At 36.5% G+C, this 21098-nt stretch overlaps 1 protein-coding gene across 3 annotated transcripts in view; it reads left to right on the forward strand.

The window, feature by feature from the left end:
* Nucleotides 1-18514, forward strand: part of Wnk3 (WNK lysine deficient protein kinase 3) — a 201598-nt gene extending 183084 nt beyond the window's left edge. For all 3 annotated transcript variants that reach the window (XM_029554369.1, XM_029554370.1, XM_029554371.1), the window contains 2 exons: nt 7803-8005; nt 13240-18514. In XM_029554369.1, coding sequence (XP_029410229.1) covers nt 7803-8005; nt 13240-13569 — 533 coding nt within the window. In that variant the 3' untranslated portion in view covers nt 13570-18514. The remainder of the gene's footprint in view (nt 1-7802; nt 8006-13239) is intronic.
* The last annotated feature ends 2584 nt before the right edge of the window (nt 18515-21098 follow it).

Here is a 21098-nt window from a genome sequence, read left to right on the forward strand (position 1 = left end):
TATATGCCAAGGAGTAGTATAACTGGGTCAAATGGTAGGTTCATTAATAGTTTTTTAAGAGTTCTCCACACTGCTTTCCAGAGGGGTTGAACAAGTTTGCAGCCCCATCAGCAGTGGGTGAGTGTTCCCTTTTCCCCACATCCTCTCCAACATTTGATATCATTTGTTCTCTTGATCTTAGCCAGTCTGACTGGGGTAAGATGAAATCTTAAAGTGGTTTTAATTTGCATTTCCCAATTACTAGTGATGTTGAACATCTTTTAAGATGCTTCTTAGCCATCTTTATTTCTTTTGAGAACTCTCTGTTCAGATCCTTAGCCCATCTATTAATTGGGTCACTTGTTTTCTTGGTTCTTTGTTTTTTGAGTTCTTTATATATTCTGGATGTTAAACCTCTGTCAGATGTGTCACTGATGAAGATTTTTTTCCCCATTCTGTGGGATTTCTCTTCACTTTCTTGTTTCTTTTGCTGTACAGAAGCTTTTTAGTTTAATGAGGTCCCACATGTTGATTGTTGACCTCAATTTCTGAGCAACTCGTGTCTGATTTAGAAAGTCCTTTCCTACACCTACATCTTGTAGATTACTGCCAATGTTTTCTTCTAATAGTTTCTGAGTTTTGAGTTTCACATTGAGGTCTTTGATCCATTTGATATTGACTTTTGTGCAAGGTGAAAGATAAGCATCAAGTTTTTTTCTTCTATAGGTGGAGATAAAGTTTTGCCAGCACCATTTGTTGAAGATGCTGTCTTTCCTCCATTGTGTGTTCTTGGCACCTTTGTAAAATATCAGGTGGCTGAAATTGCGTCGACTCAGTTTTGGGTCTTCAATGATGTTCCATTGTCTATTTTCAGTGATGTTCTATGTGTGTAATTTTGTGCCAGTACCATGCTGTTTTTATGATTATAGCTCTGTAGTATACTTTGAAATCTGGTATAGTAATCCCCCCAGTGTTGCTCTTTGTACTCAGGGTTGCTTTGGCTATCTGGGGTTTTTGTGTTTCCATGTGAATTTAAGGATTTTTTTTTCTAATTCTGTAAAGTATTTTATAGGAAATTTTATTTGGATTGCATTGACTCTCTATATTCCTACTGGTAGGATGGTCATTTTCACAATATTGATTCTTCCAATCCATGAGCATGGGAGATCCTGCCATCTTCTGGTGTCTTCCTCAATCTCTTTCTTTAAAGACTTAATATTTTCATTGTAGTGGTCTTTGATGTCTTTTGTCAGGTTTATTCCAAGATTTTTTGTGGCTATTGTGAGTGGAAGGGTTTCCCTGTACACTTTTTCTCTGATTGCTTGTTATTGATATATAGAAAGGCTACTGATTTTTGTAGATTAACTTTGTATCCTGCCACTTTACTGAACGTGCTCATCAGTTCTAGGAGTTTTCTGGTGGAAATTTTTGGGATCTCTTATGTATAGTATCATATCATCTGCAAAAAGGGATAAATTGGCCTCTTGTTTTCAATTAGTACTCCTTTAATTTCCATCACTTGTCTTATTGCTGTAGCAAGAGTTTCAAGCACTATATTGAAAAGGAGTGGCGATAGTGGACATCCTTGTCTTGTTCCTGATTTTAATCAGAATACTTCCAGGTTTTTTTTTTTCCATTTAGAATGATGTTGGCTGTGGGATTATTGTATGTAGCCTTAATTATGTTGAGGTATGTTCCCTCCAGTCCAATTCCCTTTAGAACTTTTATCATGAAGGCATGCTGAATTTTGTCAAAAGATTTTTCTTCATTTATTGAGCTAACGATATGGTTTTTGTCTTTGAGTCCATTTATATGATTGATGATGTTTATTGACTTATATTGAACTATCCCTGCATCTCTGGAATAAAGCCTACTTGGTCATGGTGAATTATCTTTTTGATGTACCTCTGTATGCTGTTTCCATGTATTTTGTTCAGAACTTTGGTATCTATGTTCATTAAGGATATGGGTCTATAGTTTTTTGGGGGGTTTTGGTTGTGTCTTTACCTGGTTTTTGGTATTAGAGCGATGCTCCCTTCATAGAAGGAATTTGGGAGTTCTCCCTCTGTTTCTTTAATTTTGAATAATTTAAGTAGTATTGGTTGGAGGTCTTCTTTAAATGTCTTGTAGAATTCTGCTGTAAATCCATCTGTGCCTGGGCTTTTTTTAGTCAGGAGGTTTTTGTATCACTGTTTTGATTTCCTCATGTCTTATGGGTCTGTTTGAACTTTTGATCTCTTCTTGGTTTAACTTTGGTGGTTCCTGTGATTTGGGATATCCATCCATTTCTTTTAGGTTTTCAAATTTAATAGAGTATAGGTTTTTAAAGTATTCCCTTATAATGTTCTGGATCTTTTGGGTGTCTGTTGTGATGTTTCCCTTTCATCTTTGATTTGTTGATTTGGATTTGTTTTTTCTTTCTTTTGGTTAACTGGGATAAGGGTCTGTCTATCTTGTTTAGCTTTTCAAAGAACCAGCTGTTAGATGCATTGATTCTTTTTTTTTTTAATTTTCTTTGTTTCTATTTACTTAATTTCTGCTCTGATGTTTGTTATTTCTTCTCCTGTTGGGTTTGGGTTTCATTTGTCTTGCCTTTCCAGTGTTTTGAGTTGCAATGTTAAGTCATTTATTTGTGCTCTTTCTGATTTTTAATGTATGTACTTATAGCTGTAAACTGCCCTCTTAAGACTGCTTTTAAAATATCCCAGGCGTTTAACAAAACGCCTTTTCATTTAATTCTAAGAATACTTTTATTTCTTTCTTAATTTCTCCTTTGACCCAGACATCATTCAGGAATGTGTTGTTTAATGTCCATGAGTTCATGCAGTGACTAGGGCTTCTTCCAGTGTTGATTTTAAGCTTTATTGCATTGTGGTGTGATAGAATGCATGGATTTATTTCAATTTTTTATATTGAGGTTTGTTTTATACCCCAGCATATGGTCAATTTTTGAGAAAGTTCCATGGGGTTGTGAATAGAATGTGTATTCTTTGGTGCTTGGGTGGAATATTTGGAATATTTGTCTCTTAGGTCCATTTGATGTATGGTATTATTTAATTCAGACATCTCTCTGTTTATTCTTTGTCCAGCTCCCCTGTCTAATGGGGACAGTGGGGTATTAAAGTCCCCTACTATTAATGAGTTGAGGTTAATCTGTGTCTTAAAGTCCTGTCGTGTTGTTTTTATGAATTTGGGTGCACCAGAGTTTGGTGCATATATGTTCATGATTGTAATACCTTCTTGGTTAATTGTTCCTTTGATCAGAATGAAGTTACCCTCCTTATCTCTTCTGATTAGTTTTAGTTTGAAGTCTATTTTTGTCAGTTATTAAAATTGCAACCCCTGCTTGTTTCTTAGTGCCATTTGCTTGAAATATTCTTTTCCAACCTTTCACCTTAAGGTAATACCCATCCTTGAAGGTAAGATGGGTTTCTTGTAGACAACAAAAAGATGGATTTTGTTTCTTAATCCATTCAACTAGTCTGTGTCATTTGACTGGGGTGTTCAGTCCATTGATATTTAAAGTTATTATTGAAAGATGTATATGGTCACCATCATTTTCATTGATGTTTGCATTCTTTGTCTAATTTTGTGTTTCCACAATTATACCTTCATTTAGTTTCTTTCTCTTGCCCCTGGGATATAGTTGTTCCTTTCTCCATTCTTTGTATTGCTTCAAGTATTCTTTGAAGGGTGGGCTTTGTTGACATGTATTCTTTCAGCGTATTTGTGCTGTGGAAGATTTTTCTTTCCTCTTCAATAGACATTTTTGCTGTGTAAAGTATCCTGGGTTGGCATCTTTGGTCTTTTAGAACTAGAAATACCTCAGTCCAGGCTCTTCTGCCTTTCATAGTTTGCATTGATAAGTCAGCTGTAATTCTGATAGCTTTCCTTTGTATGTGACTGGTTGTTTTTCTTTTGCTGCTTTCAGTATTCCCTATTTGTTCTGTCCATTTAGTGTTTTTACTATGATATGCCATGGGGAATTTCTTTTCTAGTCCTGTCTTTTTGGTGTTCTATGTGCTTCTTGTATTTGTATGGAGATGTCTTTCCTTAATTTTGGGAAATTTTCTTCTACAGTCATGTTTAAGTTCTGGTCAATATTGTTAACCTGAAATTCTTCTCCTTCCTCTGTCTCAGATATGTAGATTTGGTCTTTTCATGGTGTCCCACATCTTCTGCATATTCCATTCCTGGGTTTTAAACTATTTTTCATAATCTTTCCTTGAGCAGTCCAATTCAACTTTATCCTCCAATGTTGACATTCTGTTTTCCATTTCATTCATTCCAGCGGTGAGTCTTTGTCCTGTTGTTTCAAGTTGGCTTATTGAGTTTTTCACTTCCTTCTTCATTTCAGCCTGCGTTTTCTTCAATGTTTCTATCTCCTTTGTGAATTCAGTGAGAAGTGTATCCCTATCTTCTTTTAGTTCTTTGATTGGATTGTTTGTGTGTTCTTTAAATTCATTGAATTCCTTGATCAGGTTTATGATTGTTATTTTAAATTCTGTGTCCTGGGTTATATTTTAAATTCTGTGTCCTGGGTTATCTCTGGGCCATTCTCCTTGTAGAATTCTTCTACAGAACTGGTGGAGTTTGTTGGGAACATGCAGCTTTGGTCTTCCCTGTTATTATTTTTTCATTGCAATTTTGACATGTGGATTTCTTTTGTTGTTTGTGATTCTGGTATGAAACTCAAGCCTTCGTTTGTTGAGTTGAAGTCTGCTTCTGTTTGTATTATTGATGTGCCTTGGTTTTCTTATTGGGTATATAAAGCTGGTTGGTCTAGGTTTCAGGTTCTCTCATTTTATTTTGGAGGGAACTGATGGCTTCAGATCAGCTACTTATGAGCTTCCACAGAGGCCCAAGTCAGGCTCCAGTCGGGTACACTCAGGCTTCCTTCTAATGTTTGGATCCCTAGTAGTGGGTACTCAGAGCACAATTTGGGAAGCTCACTATGGGAGGTCTGATTTTGGCACTCTCAGGCTGTCTGCTGAGTTCTCAGTCCCTCCACCAGTGGGAGGCCAGATCAGGCTTTTCTGGGCTGTCTGTTGAGTTCTCAGTCCCTACACCAGGCGGAGGCCAGACCTGAAAGTATATTTAATTGGTTTCTTGTTTGATAGTTTTTCAACATTTTGATAATGTTATCTCATTGTTTTCTTGCCTATATAGCTTTCTTTTTGGTTTTTGTTGTTGTTGTTGTTGTTTTTATTATTTTTGAAACAGGGTCTCACTATGTAGCCCAGTCTGTCACTGAACTTGAAATATCCCTGCCTCAGCTGCTCAACTCTTTTTTAATATTAGTCATAATCAGAAATATTAATAAAAAAAGTGATTTTATATGTATATATGGTCTTTTTGAGACAGCATCTCCCTGTAGCTCCAGCTGGCCTCAGACTCACTATGTAGACCAGGCTGACCTTGATTCTGTATTTTTTAACTTTGTTGAAAGTCTTGGCATTCCATACCATATCAATTTACTTTTTCTATACAGGGTTTTCCCCATTATATAAAAAAGTACTTTTGACTATACTGCTGAGACTATTTCCATTTTTAACCTTCTGTGATGATATTTTCTACATAGTTTGAACCCATGAACTTATGCTTGTACTTGCTACACAAGCACTATACTACTGAAGTACTCCCCAAGCCCTTGAGTCTTCTTTATTCTTTGAGAATTTTATACATGCATGCAATGTATTTCTATTATATTCATGTGTACTCTCCCCACCTCCTTCCAGATCCATTTACATCCCCCTTCCAACTTCATATCCTCTTTTTGAAAAAATAATTTATTGAGTCCAGTTAGTGCTACCTATGTACACATGGGTATGGGACCATCCACTGGATTTTGGTCAACCTACCAAGGACCACACCCCTAAAGAAAACTGATTCTCTCTCCCCTAGAAGCCACCAACTGCCAGTAGCCCCTCAGCTAGGGTGATGAGGGTTTATATGCCCCTCCCTTATCCATGCTGGAGTGTTGACTTGCTTGATGCAGGTAACCACAGCAGCTGCTGTGAGTTCACAATTGCAATGATATTGTCATGTCCAGAAGACAGTTTTGCCCCAATTCTCCCTGACCTCTGGCCCTCTTCTGGGGAGGGGAGGTAATTATATAGCTGTCCCATTTATGGGCAAGCACTCCACAAACACGTATTTTCTGCACTTTAACCTTTTGTGAGTCTCTATATTAACCATCTTCAGCAGAAAGAAACTTTTCTGATGAAGACTCAGAACTGCACTAATCAGTGGGTATAAAGATATGTATGTTAAAGGTACTTTAATACTAAGTCCATTTTTCAAAATAAGAGTAGTAGGTTTACCCCTGGGGCCTATGAGATCCCTAGCCATGGTTTCATGACCAAGTTACAATATCAGGCATGAGTTTCCTTCTGTGGAGTATGCCTTAAATCCAATCATAAAGTGATTGGTTACCTCCATAACATTCATATCACTACTGCACCCATGATCACATCTTACCAGGCCAGTAGTTATTATAAAGTTTTCAGGAATCAGAGATTCTAAGATGGGAATTGATGTCTCTTGTTCCTCAGCAACCTGCAAAGCACCTTGCAGTATTATCAAAGCTAGCAAGCAAGGAGGAAGCTTCCTGGTCAGTACCAGCTTGATTTCTTCAAGTCCTGTAACCAAACTGTATGGTGTCTTTAGCAATAGGGACTTACTATCAAGTTCTGATGGACAACCAAGAGCAATGGCAGTATCCTGTGTTGATTTCTGGGCTCTGGCACCCCTATAACCAGCAACTTGAGGAGATGTATCCCACATCTGGTACTGGGCTTTTTTTTGTTTGGCAGCCTATGAATTCTGTGAGGAGCATAATCCTACATGTAAGGTAACTCCATTTAAACTCGCGCGTGCGTGTGTGTGTGTGTACATTTATAAGATAGTAGTTTCTTTACGGATTGTTTTCAAGCATCCTTAATATTAGTTATCACTCCTTCCACCCCTTCCCATCCCTCTCCTCTTATAAACCTCCCCCCTTTTTCTCCTTTCCCTTTTCTTATCAGTGTTTTACCATCCTTCCTCCCTTATTATCTTTCTTCCTTTCAATGGTATCTTTTTTATTTCCTGGCTTTTACAGGTACCTGTGAGTCTTTTGTTGTTGTTGTGTTTGTTTGTTTGTTTTTAGACAGGGGCTCCTGTAGCCTCATCTGGCCTGAAACTCACTATGTAGAGCAGGCTGGACTACAGAGATCCACTTGCCTCTGCCTCTCAAGTGCTGGGATTAAAGCTGTGGGCCACCACTCCCGGCCCTGGGAGTCTTTTCTAAGCCTTCCAAATATCTATCCAAGGAAGCTGATAAAAAGTTTATACTAATTTTTGAGATCCTGTTTTTTATTATTATTATTACTATTACTACTACTACTACTACTACTACTATTATTATTATTATTATTATTATTATTATTCCTGTAGTAACCATTGAATTTGATGTCCAAACTATAAGAAACTTTGAATCACGGGCTATTTGGAGATTACACCAGAGTAACAGCTTTAAATTAGAACAGTCTCAGGTCAACTAGAATGTATGTTCACCCTTATCTATATTGTGTATGTAGTTCTATTAATTATACTGTTCAAAGAAGAGTTATCTTGGGCCAGGAAAATAGTTCATCAGGTAAAGGCATTTGCCCCAAACCTGATGACATGAGTTTGATTCCTAGAGCCCAAACAGTGGAAGAAGAGAACTGACTTCTGCAGGTTGTCCTATGACCTCCACACAGACTAGTTTTCCAATTATTAGTGGTAATTCCTTTATGTGGTTTCCTTGTTTTTTTTTTTTCTTCTTCTTCTTCTTACAGATTCACTGTGTGTAGGGAGTAATACAGCCTCATGCCAGCAATCACCAGCCAGTAAAAAAGGGATGTTCACAGATGACTTACACAAGCTGGTGGATGACTGGACAAAGGAAACAGTAGGAAATTTTCCTAGTAAGCCAAGTTTAAACCAACTTAAACAGAGTCAACAAAAATTAGAGACAGAAAACTGGAACAAGGTATGCGAAGTAAGTTGCTTATCTTCAACCCTCTCTACAAAAACTAAAACCATAAAAATTGACTTAGCTCCATATTTATAATTACTGTACAGAATTGGTGTGACATAACATTGAGACTTTGATCCTTATCTAGGTTTATCATGTCTTTGAGCAAATTATCTTTAGACCAAGAATTGCCAAATTTTCACAAAGGGACCAGTTAGTAAATACTTTAGGCTTTCTAAGCCACAGTCACATACAATTAATAAATTTGTTGTAATTCAAAGCAGTCTTAGGAAATATGTAAGCAAATGGTTGTGGCTTTGTTCCATTAAAAGCATAATGTATCCGATATTCCTCTTGGGAGTTCTTTCTCACTTTTCCTTAATAAACCTATGTTAGCTGTACTTTAAAAAAAAGCCAAACATGGGGCTGAAGAGATGACTCAGCGGTTAGAAGCACTGACCAGGGTTCCATTCCTAGCACCCACTTGGTGGCTAACAATTGTTTGTAACTCCATGGGCATTGCACAACACAGATGCACTTACATACATGCAGGCAAAGCACTCATACACATAAAATAATAAATATATATTTTTAAAACCAAACAAGATTTATAAAGAGATGGTGGGGCATAATTTGCTGATTCTTGTTTTACATTATTTGCTCTCTAAAAAAATAAAATATTCAAAAATAAATCATCTGGAGGGAGGGTTAATCTGATGGAAAAGGAAGAGTTTAGATGTTAAGGAAAAGATATTCTATGTTGCACATCAGTATCCTTAAAGCCAATAAGTTATCTGAACTATCTTTGTTTAATATGAAAAGGTTTTTTAAATTGTTTTAAAGGAAAATATGAGGTCTTTTGAGTTTATGGAAGAAATGTCCAGTTATGATGGCCTTACAAGATAAGGTACATACAATTAAAATGTAAGAAGATGTCCACAATGTATTTTAGAATGGGAAGAAGATAGGCTTATACAACAGAACATATATAATAATATAACTTAGGCAAGATTATATGTTAGATACATGTTTATGAATACAGAAATATGGAAAGCCATGAACAATATGGTGGATGGTGGAATTTGGACATTAACTTGTACTTTTTTGTGTTCAAATTTTTTAAGTAAGTAGTATTTTTTCAAAATAAGTAAACTTGAGGCTAGAGAGATGACTCTGTGGTTAAGAGCACTTGCTGTTCTTACAGAGAATCTGGGTTCAGTTCCCAGCACCCATGTAGCAGCTAACAATCTGTAGCTCCAGTTACAGGGGATGCCCTCTTCTGGCCTCTGTGTGTATTGCACACACAGGTGTACATACATACATGCAGCAAAATGCTCATACATATAAAATAAGCTTAATAAATTTTCCAAAACTTTGAAAAAACAAAATAAGTATATACTTGTTAGGTTTTTGAGGCTAAGAACTTGAACCCTCATAATTGGGTGTGTATTATTCTTGTATTCATGCTTGATAATAGATGTAGTTATCGAATCTAGTTTAGAAAGAATGTATAAAAATGGAGGCAGAGGCAGGCAGAGGCCAGCCTGGTCTACATAGTGAGTTCCAGGACAGCTGGGTCTACAGGGAGTCACTGTCTCAAAAAGACAAAAAAAATACTTTTAATGAGATAAGGTTGTAGCTTAGTGTTAGATCACTTGCCTAGAAAATACAATGTCCTAGGTTCAATTCTAAGCATTGTTATATAAATAGAAGAAAGAAATGACCAGCCTGTTTTAAACAGGACATGGTAATGCACACCTGTTTTCCTAGCACTCAGGAGGCTGAGGCAGGAGTATGTTTAGTTGGTCACCAGTATGGGCTACATAGCAAGATGTTTACTCAAAAGATACATCTATTGTTAATATTGAATAAAAATATTCAAAACCTAGATTTCTTAAACTAGTAAACAATATATCTGCTTGGAAGCTCTGTGTGTTTGTCTTATTTCTGGCTCCAGTTGGCATATAGGTAGTAGCACCACTGTAAAATATGAGATTTTTAAAGAGGTGTTTTAAGGACAAATGCATTTGTTGTACCAGAGAGTGACTGTGAATATAGCATGAAAGAAAGAAGGTTTTTGTTGACTAGTTGGATGGTAGTTTATTGCAGCATAAGGGAAGCCATTTGCAAGAGGGTAGGAAGAAAACTGAATAAAAATAGTAAAAATCTTTTAACATACTTGGGTTCCTAGCTCAGCTAGTCATTTACTAGTTATGAGACTTCATCTCTTTTTGCCTCAGTGTTTGTGTCTTTCAAACGGGGATAATATATACCTTGCAGGATTGCTGTAAGGCTTAAATACAATAGTGCCTTTAAAGCTATGCCACTATAAGTGTTGCTTATATGTGGTAACTGTTTTTTGTACTTTAGATTTATTTAGTTATGCCACTACAAGTGTTGCTTATATGTGATAACTGTTTTTTGTACTTTAGATTTAGTTGGTTATATTTTTGTGCAGAGTCAATCTAAGTAATGCTCTTACATGGTATTGTTCTGTAGACCTACTTAGACATTTTTGTTTGCACAATGATCTGTCAAGCCCTTTATTGTGTACCAAGTACTGTGCTAGACATGGGGTTAGAGAGTAAAATCAAGTAAGGTTCCTGTCCTTATGGAACTTATACTCTGGTGGAACAGAGTATAGTCAGGCATGAACAGATTTCCATAAATAATTATAAAATCACAATTATAATACGAATGACAAAAGAAAGGTATATGATACCATACAGTAAGGGAAATATTGTCTAGTAAAAAGTGGTCAAGGAAAGTTTCCCTCAGAAAGTGGTGATTGAACTGAGTTCTGAAGGAGTAGGAGTTAACTAGTTGTTATTAGTTCCTACCTAAGCGGAAAGAATAGCATATGCAAAAGCCCTGTGTGGGGAAGGAAACATGAAAGAATGGAAAGTAGGTCAGTTTAGCTGAATTGTGAAGAGAGCAAGGAGTAGATAGGGTCTCACATGTAATAGTTGGTAATAAGGAATTTTGTATTTATTTAAGAGAGATAGATAGCTATGAAGCCCTAAATGGATTAGTAGGATTACATTTGGGGTTTTGTTTGATTGGTTTTGTTCCGTATCTTGAGAAGAATCAGGAAGACAGAATTTGGGGGTATCAGGGTAGATGTTTGCTGATCAGTCAAGAGTCAGTCATGAAGTGAACAGATTCCAAGAAATGTTTAAGAAATTGAATAGATAAGATTTGGAAATTGAATGGTGTATGTTGGGGGCTTTATCAAGGTTATATTCTGCCTTGTATCATTGGATACCATTCCTGGGTACTGGTCATGAGATGGTACACATGAGCAAATCACGGATTTTGGTAGGGGAAGACTGCATGTTTGGGCATTTAGAATCAGAGATTTCTTAGGACTATTTAAGAGTAGAATTATAACATCTCTAAATTATTCTTTTAAAAAAATAAACATGCTATAGTTTTTAAAAATAACAATAATTATTATAGAATTTAATCAATGCAGAAAAGTACAAATTTTATAATACTTTCATATCCTACCACACAGAAATGGTTGTCATAAACTTTAGGTAAATATTAGATCTCATTCTATGTGTATATATGGGTGCATAGAAATAACTGTATTCAAATGTGATTGCACTATACTGTTGTTTTGAATCAATAATTGCTGAACTTTAAATAAAAGTTTTTGTAACTCAGTGAATATTATTATTCATTTTTGAGCCAAACTAAAAACATTTATCCTAACTTAAATTGAAAACTTCTAACAAAAGTTTAATTGTAAGTTTAGTTTTAGCTTGACAATTCAGTTTAGAAGAACTAAGGATTTGAGATTGCTAAGAGAATTATTTACATCCATGGAAAGTATTATTCATATATATCCATAATCTCCATACATATCATTAATTACAATATAATATGATAAGTGTAGCCAGGGAATAAGATATTGCCCAAAACATAATTGTCTTGTGGTCTTCAATTTAAATTTATTTATTTTTAATTTTTTGGTTTTATTGAGACAGGGTCTCCCTGTAGCCCCACCTGGCCTGGAATTTGCTATGTAGACCAGGCTGGCCTTGAATCAATTTAAATTTATAATAGAAGATAGCTTACTCAGTAAAGTACTTGCTACAAATGTATGAGAACCTAAGTTCAATCCTTAGAACCCATCTGAAAAAGGCAGGCGTGGTGGTGCATGCTTGTAATCTCAGCACTGGGGAGGCAGAGACAGGTGGATCACCAGGGCTTGCTTGCCAACCAGCCTATCCTACTTGGTGAGCTCCAGACCAGTGAGAGACCCATTGTCTCAAAAAATAAGATGGATGGCACCTGAGGAACCACACCAGAAATGAACTTCTTGCCTCTACATGCACGCACACACACACACACACACACACATGCACGCACGCACACTCATGCACATAAGCCCACAGGCACAAAAATAAAAATTAGTTGATAAGAATATAGCAGAAGTGGGGCTGGAGAGATGGCTCAGTGGTTAAGAACACTGGTTGTTCTTGCAGAAGACCCAGGTTCGAATCCCAGAACCCACATGGCAGCTAACAACTGTCCGTAACTCCAGTTCCAAGGGATCCGACAGTCTCTTCTGACCTCCTCGGGCATTGCACAACACGGGTGCACTTACCTACATGCAGGCAATACATGCATACATATAAAATAAAAATAATAAATAAAATATGAAAAAAAATTTGAAAAAAGAATATGCAGAAGTGTCAGGCTTATGACAGAAGTGAGGACTACTATGATAGTGAGGAAAAAGGGGCAGGAAAGTGATATTTATTTAGCATTTGCTGTATGTTACATTAAATCATGACCCTCTGTCTCCAGAGAATTATGGAAGTAAGATGGGTTATTTCATCTATAGTTACTGCATGAAAGCAGGCAAAAAGAAAAACAAAACAATAGTGCTAGCATGAGTAGAATAGGATCAAGGAGTTGTGATCGATCAAGGAGTTGGCGTGGGCCTTCGAGTTAGCTGGAATGATGTTGAAGTTCCTGCCTCACTGTTAACTGGCTTGGTGATAATTGAGTTATTTACCAATTTTGAGTTTCCATTTCCTGCTCTGAAAATGCTTATACTACAAAGCAAGGGTGTTAGAAAGGTAGATGAACCAATGTGAGGTATGTTACCTATGTACATCACACAGAAAGGTGCTCCACTCATTGGAATAATGGGAGTGGTGAGCCAAAAAGAATAGGAATATAGACTGATAAAAGCATATGCCAAATAAACTGACCCTTTGTTTTTATGTTTTTGTTTTTATTAGACGACTCCATCTACTATGGGCTACACATCAACATGGATTTCTTCTCTCTCCCAAATCCGTGGAGCTGTCCCAACTTCCTTGCCACAAGGACTCCCGCTCCCTTCATTTCCTGGGCCATTATCATCATATGGAATGCCCCACGTTTGCCAGTATAATGCTGTAGGGGGCACAGGGTATCCGGTACAGTGGGTAGGAATTTCAGGAACAACACAGCAGTCGGTAGTGATTCCTACTCAATCTGGGGGACTGTTCCAGCCTGGGATGAATTTGCAGGCATTTCCAGCTTCACCAGTGCAGAATCCAGCTGCAATCCCTCCTGGTCCTAAATAAATCAAAATGGATAATGAAATAAGGGGGAGATTATTTTCAGAGCACCTAAGATACTAAACTTTTCTTCTTGGGTTCTGCCATATTTTCCCTCATTTAAGTCTACTTTCAGCTGTACTTTCTGTGTTCCAATGTGGTATTTGATACAGCTCATCATTCTGTAGAATTGTGCAGTTTGCATATAGAACACTGCACATAGAAATGTTTTTTCACTTCAAAACCTATCCTCTTTGATACTTGATTTTTTAAAAATACTGTTCAGAATGCTTTAATAAGCTCGGCTTGAGCATTACCATTTCCAGGACACTTTCCATGTGTTGCTGAGAAGTGCCCCCCCACCTTAGTGCTGCTACTAGCAGTTGCATACTTTCCTTTGAAGTGTGTAAAAATTAGATTGATTTTCCCCAAATGTGGATGAAGTGAGACCCTCCTAATAGCCAGAGTCTTGTGGGATTCTTCACGTTTATCCTGCGTTTACTTTTCACAGAAGGTGGTAGGTAATTTGCTGCAGGAAATGTTTTGGTGTATAAAATTAGTATAATTTTGTCAATGAGTGCAGACCATGAGTCCTTTTTAATGTGATTTTTCTTCCCGTCATCACAGAAGTAGGAGTGAAGTTTTGTTTTGAGTGAGGCGGAGGGAAAGGAAAAAATAAAAAAACAGAACTGTAACAGTTCCTTGAATCTACAGATACTATAGCTGTTTTAGGGTTTCGGTTAATAATCCAAAGCAGCTACCTTTTCTTAATGTGCACACTGCATTGGTTTTGAGAATCTGAGAGCCATTGATTTGGCTTGTATTCTTTTGCAAGGATATATTGCCGCTGATATAATCTCATTTAAAATAATCCTTGTAATCCTATCCAAGAGGATTGAGATTAGCATGTTGGTCCATTCTTCTAAAATGAAAAGTACTTGACATACTAGGTTTTTGTAGGTTTTTAAGACTTTTACATGAAACACTGGCTTTACAGGGTTCTAAGAAGTGTGGGATATACACTGTCCTGCAGTGAGATGGTAGACCCTAGAAGGATATTATTTAAATTGCCTTTAGACTTTTTTGATGACAATTTTGGTTGTTATAATTTCTTATTAGTATCTATAGACTCTTAGACAATTTTAGATCTTAGATAAGTTTGACAGCCTCTTGAGAATTTCAGAGAGTTCACTGTCAAGTTGCACTTTACTGGGTTTTATCCAGTTTTAGGAGGAAATGTCAAAATGTACACCTTTGGTTTTTAGGAAGGTTACCTATAATAACTTTGAAGGCTAGTCACAGGGTTACCTAATGCTCAGTCTGTGAAACTCAAATAGAAATTTTTAAATGGTATACATCAGCTTCTACGTATACATGTTCCAATAACTTACCATTCACGGAAGCTTTCAGGGGCATTTCTGGTACATAGTTTCCTAATGAGGTATTCTATTGGTAAGCATTCCAAATTGTGCTCAACATTTGTGTTAGTAAATTTTCTTCTATATTCCTCTAAAAACTGTATCCCTGTGGGCTTGCTGGGAAATGAGGAAAACATAATGGGAGTACTTTTTTTCTTTGCACAGTATACTTTTTGGAAAATGTGTCTTAAATTGCTTACCTAAAGATGACAACCACCATTTCAGATTTGACACTATTACTTGGGGGCATTAAGGGTAGCTTTTTGTGAATTGCTATTGGGAAGAGCCAGTTTCTTTTCATAAAACATCCTGTTTTGGATGGATCCAGATCTTATGAACAGATTGCTCAAATTTCTTCGATGGTATTGGTTTGCAAGGTGAAGTGGTTTTTAGGATGTTAGTGTAATGCAGATGCTTGCATTGCAGTGTTTTTCACATGTGCAAACACAATCCTCCTAAAACCCATAGTTCTTTAAAACTGTTCCTGATTCATTTTGAGTTGGTTTTGTGTAATTATATTGGGATTTACAACCTATAAAGTAAAAATCCTACAAGTTTTAAGACTATATTTTCTCTAGTTACAATCATTTTAAACAGTGTACCCCAGGATCAAAAGCTCCATGGATGACATGTACAATTCCATTTGTTAATGGCTGCACTATATAATATGTCCTGTGTTTTGTTACCATCTCAGTTTTAGAAATAATTCATCATTCTTGTTTGCCTGCAGATTTTTGCAGTGCCTTGTAATATTTAGAATCTTTTCAGGTTTTGCTGGAAAGAAAAATAGTCTTCTAAAGTTTGAAGATGGTGAATAGTGTACTGCTGTCTCCATGCTGACTGCAGTAGCTGGATTAACATATGTTATATATACATTATGTATATGTAATGTGTGTAAGTTAAAGCGTACAGAAAAAAATGAGTGTGCAGAAAGAAAACGATGTTATTTGTTTTACTGTGGAGTTTTCTTTACTTTTCCTCATTACTTAAATGTTTGATCCAGACTATAGTCGCTTTGGCTGTAAATATTGGTTAGTTTTCTATCTGGGGGTTTTGTATTTCATAATTTTACTAAGTCCTAGAATAGTGCTGTTTTCATCCTTACCTGACGTACTTTTCCTCCCCATAAATACTTACTTAACAAAGAGCGTAGTGTATAAAATGGGCTTTCTGTTCATTTCCAAAAATCACAGAAACCTATCATTTTCATTTTCTTTCTTGTGCTCACAAAGTTTACTTGAAAGATAGTCTCTATGTCCAGCCACTCTGTTTACTTCTCACAGTGCAAGTCTCACAAGCAGTGCTGTATCTTCGTATGGCACAATGTAAGCATTTTGCCATGAAGTCCCTACTGCTTTGTCTGTGAAGGTGGCTATAACACCCTGACACTATGAAATCAAAACTAGTCTAAATCCAGTAAAAATAACCCTATATAGATTTGGAGGGTCTTTAATCTCTATTTAATTTGCTGTAATATGACAAATATCCTTTCTGTTTTTCATCTCTTCCTGATATCAAGTGTGAATTTAATATTTTAACAGGAAAACTGTGAAAGTTTAAAAGGCATTTCCTCTGTGATTTTTGGAATGACTGTAGAGTGTTTTCTTCAATACAATGTGATGTTATCATCTAAAAACCCAAGATTTAATTCCAGTCCAGTTGCTTTTGTTTATCTACCTCGTTTTCAGTGCTGTTTTAGATGCACAAGTAAGCATTGCCTTGTGAAACTTGCTTTTTTGCCTTGATTCTCTGCATTCTTTTAGATTATCAGTCAGGCTTACCTTTTTTGTCCTGGCACTAACCATGCATTTGGGATGAGAATAACCATTATTATGCCACCAATTTGTGTTGATGAGAGCCATGTGCCTATGTGTAATAAATAACCTTACAGGATTTGGGGATGGAGAGCTGAGAAATAAATCAAATTGATGGCAATATAAAACTTAGTTGTAGGAGTTAGTTTTAAAGTAAGAAAATGGTTAACTTAAGTGACTGTCCCAGTGCCTGCAGCTTTGCCTTTATTACTGGAGATGGATTTCTCATCTCTGCCTAAAGGGCTATGGGTTGAAATTGCTTTAACTACCACAGCAAAATAGTTAACCTCCTATAGCAGCGACCTGCCATTCAAAATATTAGCATACTGCTAGGTATTTGCAGTCACATTATCCTAAAATGGCAGAATGCGTTTCATTTGAACTGTAGTTGGTGGTAAGGATTTAGATAATTGTTTATTCAATCTCTGTAGTTTATGGAGGCTTTGACTCTCTTTGTTGTATTTTCTAAGCAGTAAAAATGATGCATTTCTTTTTCCCCCAAAAAAAAATTCAGCAAATTTTTATGACTGGATGTTCCTTGTTTCACATGTACTGTCATCAGTTTTCATTTATAAGTACATTCCTGAGGTATATTTGCCATCAATTTGGAATTCAGTTACCTCATGTTCTGTTTGATTAAGAAAAACGTGAGCCTTCTGAGGTGGTATGCAAGCTATTTTCTAAAACACATTCTTCATTTTTTATATCTGTAGTTTATCGGACACTTATTTTCCCTCCCTTTATTTAGGAGACATACTAGAAAAGGTTTGCAGATATAGAAAAGGCTTTTGGTTCCGCAAATAAAATTCTAGGGTTAAAATTTAAAATTCTAGTCCAGGTTATAAAATGAAAACATTCAAACATGCTAAAAATCCTTTGAAGTAAATTTAGTATGCAATTTTTATTGAGCCATGCTTTCAGGTCACCCTGGGAAGTAGTCTCTTTTTTTGTGATGGAGGAACACCGATCAGGGACCTTAACAGGCAACATGTGAATAAGCCCAAAGTAGTAAGCAGGTTAAAGTTCTTTTCAGCTGAGATAGCTGAAAGACTGTATAGCTCAACAGCTCCAATTCTGGAAGGTTTTCTGTTAAAAGAACACAGACTATTTAAAAACTAAAAGTCAGGCAAGAAGGAAAGAGAGAAACTAAGCCCTGAGGGGAAAAAGTGCTAAAATGTGTGCATGTGGTCCTTCTAGTTTTTTTTTAAGTTGTATTACTTTTTCAATATAATTTAAGATTTAAGGTTGAATTTGTAGTCCAGAACCCTCAGAAGATCCAGTGACTAATCAGAAGGTGCAGTTGAAGGTCTGTCATGCTCAATCACTTCAAGCTGTAATTTGTTTAATATGAATATTAAGCATGTAGACCTAGTGCAGCATGGGAGCCACTCAGGAAGTTTATGCAATTAATAAACTTTCATGCATAATTTACCATAAAGTATGCAGAATTTCAGCCACTTCTCAATACTTAATGTTTAGTTGTATATGTGAACTTTTCTTTCTTAATTGGGGAATGTAGCATTATATAGAATGTTGTTAAACAATTTGAATCCTTTTTGACATTAACGTTTTTTCTTTTTCTTTTGTAAACCAAGTGGTCTATCTTTTGGCAGTTGTCTGGTTTTGATTCTTCTTTGAAACTGTGATTTTTATTTCATTAGTACCCAACTGTTGTTAAGTATTTTGTTTCCTGAAAATTTTGTTTTAAAACAAAAAAAAATAAAGGCTGTGTTAAATGAGTATGTCATCTTATTAAAATGCTGTCATAGTTACTGCAGTCATCTGATTTAAAATGGTTCTTTAGAAAATTTAGTCTGGAGGCTGGAGAGATGGCTCAGCGGTTAAGAGCACTGGCTGCTCTTGCAGAGAACCCGGGTTCAATTCCCAGCATCCACATGGCAGCTAACAACTGTCTGTCATTCCAGTTCCAGGGAAACCAGTGTCCTCTTCTGTCCTCCGCAGGCATTGCACAACAAGGATGCACTTACACACACACAGGCAATACACTCAAACACAAATAAATAAAAGTATATTTTTGAAAAAAGAAAGAAAATTTAGTCTGGCAGATTCTGCTGGCCTTGAGGAAAAAAAAAAAAACCTGACCAAGCCACGTGTTTCTTGTTGATTTATATACAGTTCGAACACGTTTCCAGTTGAACCTTTTTTCCACATTTGCAAAAGAGCCATAGATGTAACCTACTGTATTAGCTAGAATTTCAACTGCAAATTTTTAATTCACATACCAGTCCTAAGATAGGTTAACTATCTCCATTTTACAGGGAAAATTTGGGAATCAGGGAGATGAAGAGTTTTCTAAGGGTCATGTGGTAAAGCCTAGATCCAAATTCAGATCTGTCTGACTTCATAGCTCATGGAGAAAATTCCCAGGCTATACTGACTCTCGCATATATAGTAATTCAAGTATAATTGCATGATAATATGCATAATGATCCAAGTATATTTAGCATACATTTAGTGTAATTGTTTGGATTCATATACACACTCTTGACATGTCTATCATGAAACTGTGTCTAGTGCTTGTGTCATAATGACTCAGTGCACAAACTTACTAGAGAGAACTTTCTTATTGGCAGTGGTTATGGTCCACCTTTAGAAAAATACATTTGGAAACCTCCCTCTAACTACTGTTCATTCACCAGTGTAAAATGAATTGAGAAACTGTTAAACTCTTGTTTGGAAAACTTGTTTATTTGGTTATTTACCTAGAAATATTCATATGCATATGCAGAGTCCTGTAGAAAGAATTAAAAGGCCTATCAGAAATCTTAATGATGTGAGACATCATTGTAGTCTCAGGTACTTTGGAGGCTGGGGCGGATTGATTGCTGGATCCCTGGAGTTATAGGCCAGCTTGAGCAAGACAGCAAAAGCCCATCACAGAAAAATAAAGGAAGGGAGGGGAGGGAGAGAGGAGAAAGAAAGAGAACAGAGAAAATGAAATGAATTAAGATGAGTCTTCTGCTTGTTTTTAAAATATATTAGGGCCTGGCAAGATGGCTCAGTGGCTAAGAGCACTGGCTGCTCTTGCAGAAGACCCAGGTTTGATTCCCAGCACCCACATGTTGGCTAACAACCTTCTATAATTCCAGTTCCAGGGGATCCGATGCCCTCTTCTGACCTCTGCGGGCATTGCATGACATGGGTGCACTTAGATACATGCAGGCAATACACTCATACACGTAAAATAAAAATAAATGAAGTAATTTTAAAAATATTATCTTAAGCCAGGCGTGGTGATGCATGCCTTTAATCCCAGCACTTGGGAAGCAGAGGCATGCGGATCTTTGTGAGTTCAAAGCCAGCCTAGTCTACATAGTGAGTTCCAGGACAGCTGGGGCTACAAGGAGACCCTGTCTCAAAAAGACTAAAAAATAAATAAAAAATAAAAAATATCTTAGAGCCAGGTGTGGTGGTAATTAATCACATCCTTTAATCCTAGCACTCAGAAGGCAAAGACAGGCAGATCTCTGTGACATCAAGGCAAGACATAGCGAGTTCCAGGCCAGCTGGGACTACAGGGAAACCTTGTCTCAGTAAACCAAAAAATAAAATACATATCTTATCCAGTTGTGCATACCTATAATCTCAGAATTCAGGAAGCAGGATAATGGTGACTTCAAAGCCAGTCCTGGACTATGTAGTGAGATCTTTAATAGATAGATGATAGAGGACAGATGATAGATAGATGATAGATGATAGATAGATAGATAGATAGATAGATAGATAGATAGATGATAGATAGAGCCTTATCTTGATTTATTGACCCAGCAACTGAGAGGCATTATGTCTTACATGATCCCTAGTAGGAAGCAGCAAGATACGTAGTGAAACAAGCTTTGTTGAGTGGATTTTGTAAGAGATGGTTATATTATATGACATGTGAAGGCAGTTATCCTGCATCCTGATTTGCTAAATATGCTAACTAAGATATTGTTAATGGCTTGACACTCAACTTGTACTTGAGAAAACAAACTGTTTGGAAATAGCCCTGATTCTTATTACAGTTAATACAGATACCATTTTGAGTCCAGCAGATATAATTTTGTATTTTAGATTATGAACCTGGAGAACTGCTAAACTTTACGGCTTCAGGATTGTTTTCAGGATGAATAAATAAGCATATAAATGGTTTAGCATTGTGCCTACTACATAGGTTTGCTCAACTAATAGTAGCTGTACTACTCAAGGGATCTCACAGATTGCAATTTTAAAAGAAAATATGACAAAACAGAACCCACTTGTATTCATCCCTTTTGTATTGCTATTACACGCAACTATCACTGAATAGTCTGTAAACAAAACA

Source organism: Nannospalax galili, unplaced genomic scaffold (genome assembly GCF_000622305.1).
Source record: "Nannospalax galili isolate Female #2095 unplaced genomic scaffold, S.galili_v1.0 scaffold225, whole genome shotgun sequence".
NCBI classification, from domain to species: Eukaryota; Metazoa; Chordata; class Mammalia; order Rodentia; family Spalacidae; genus Nannospalax; species Nannospalax galili.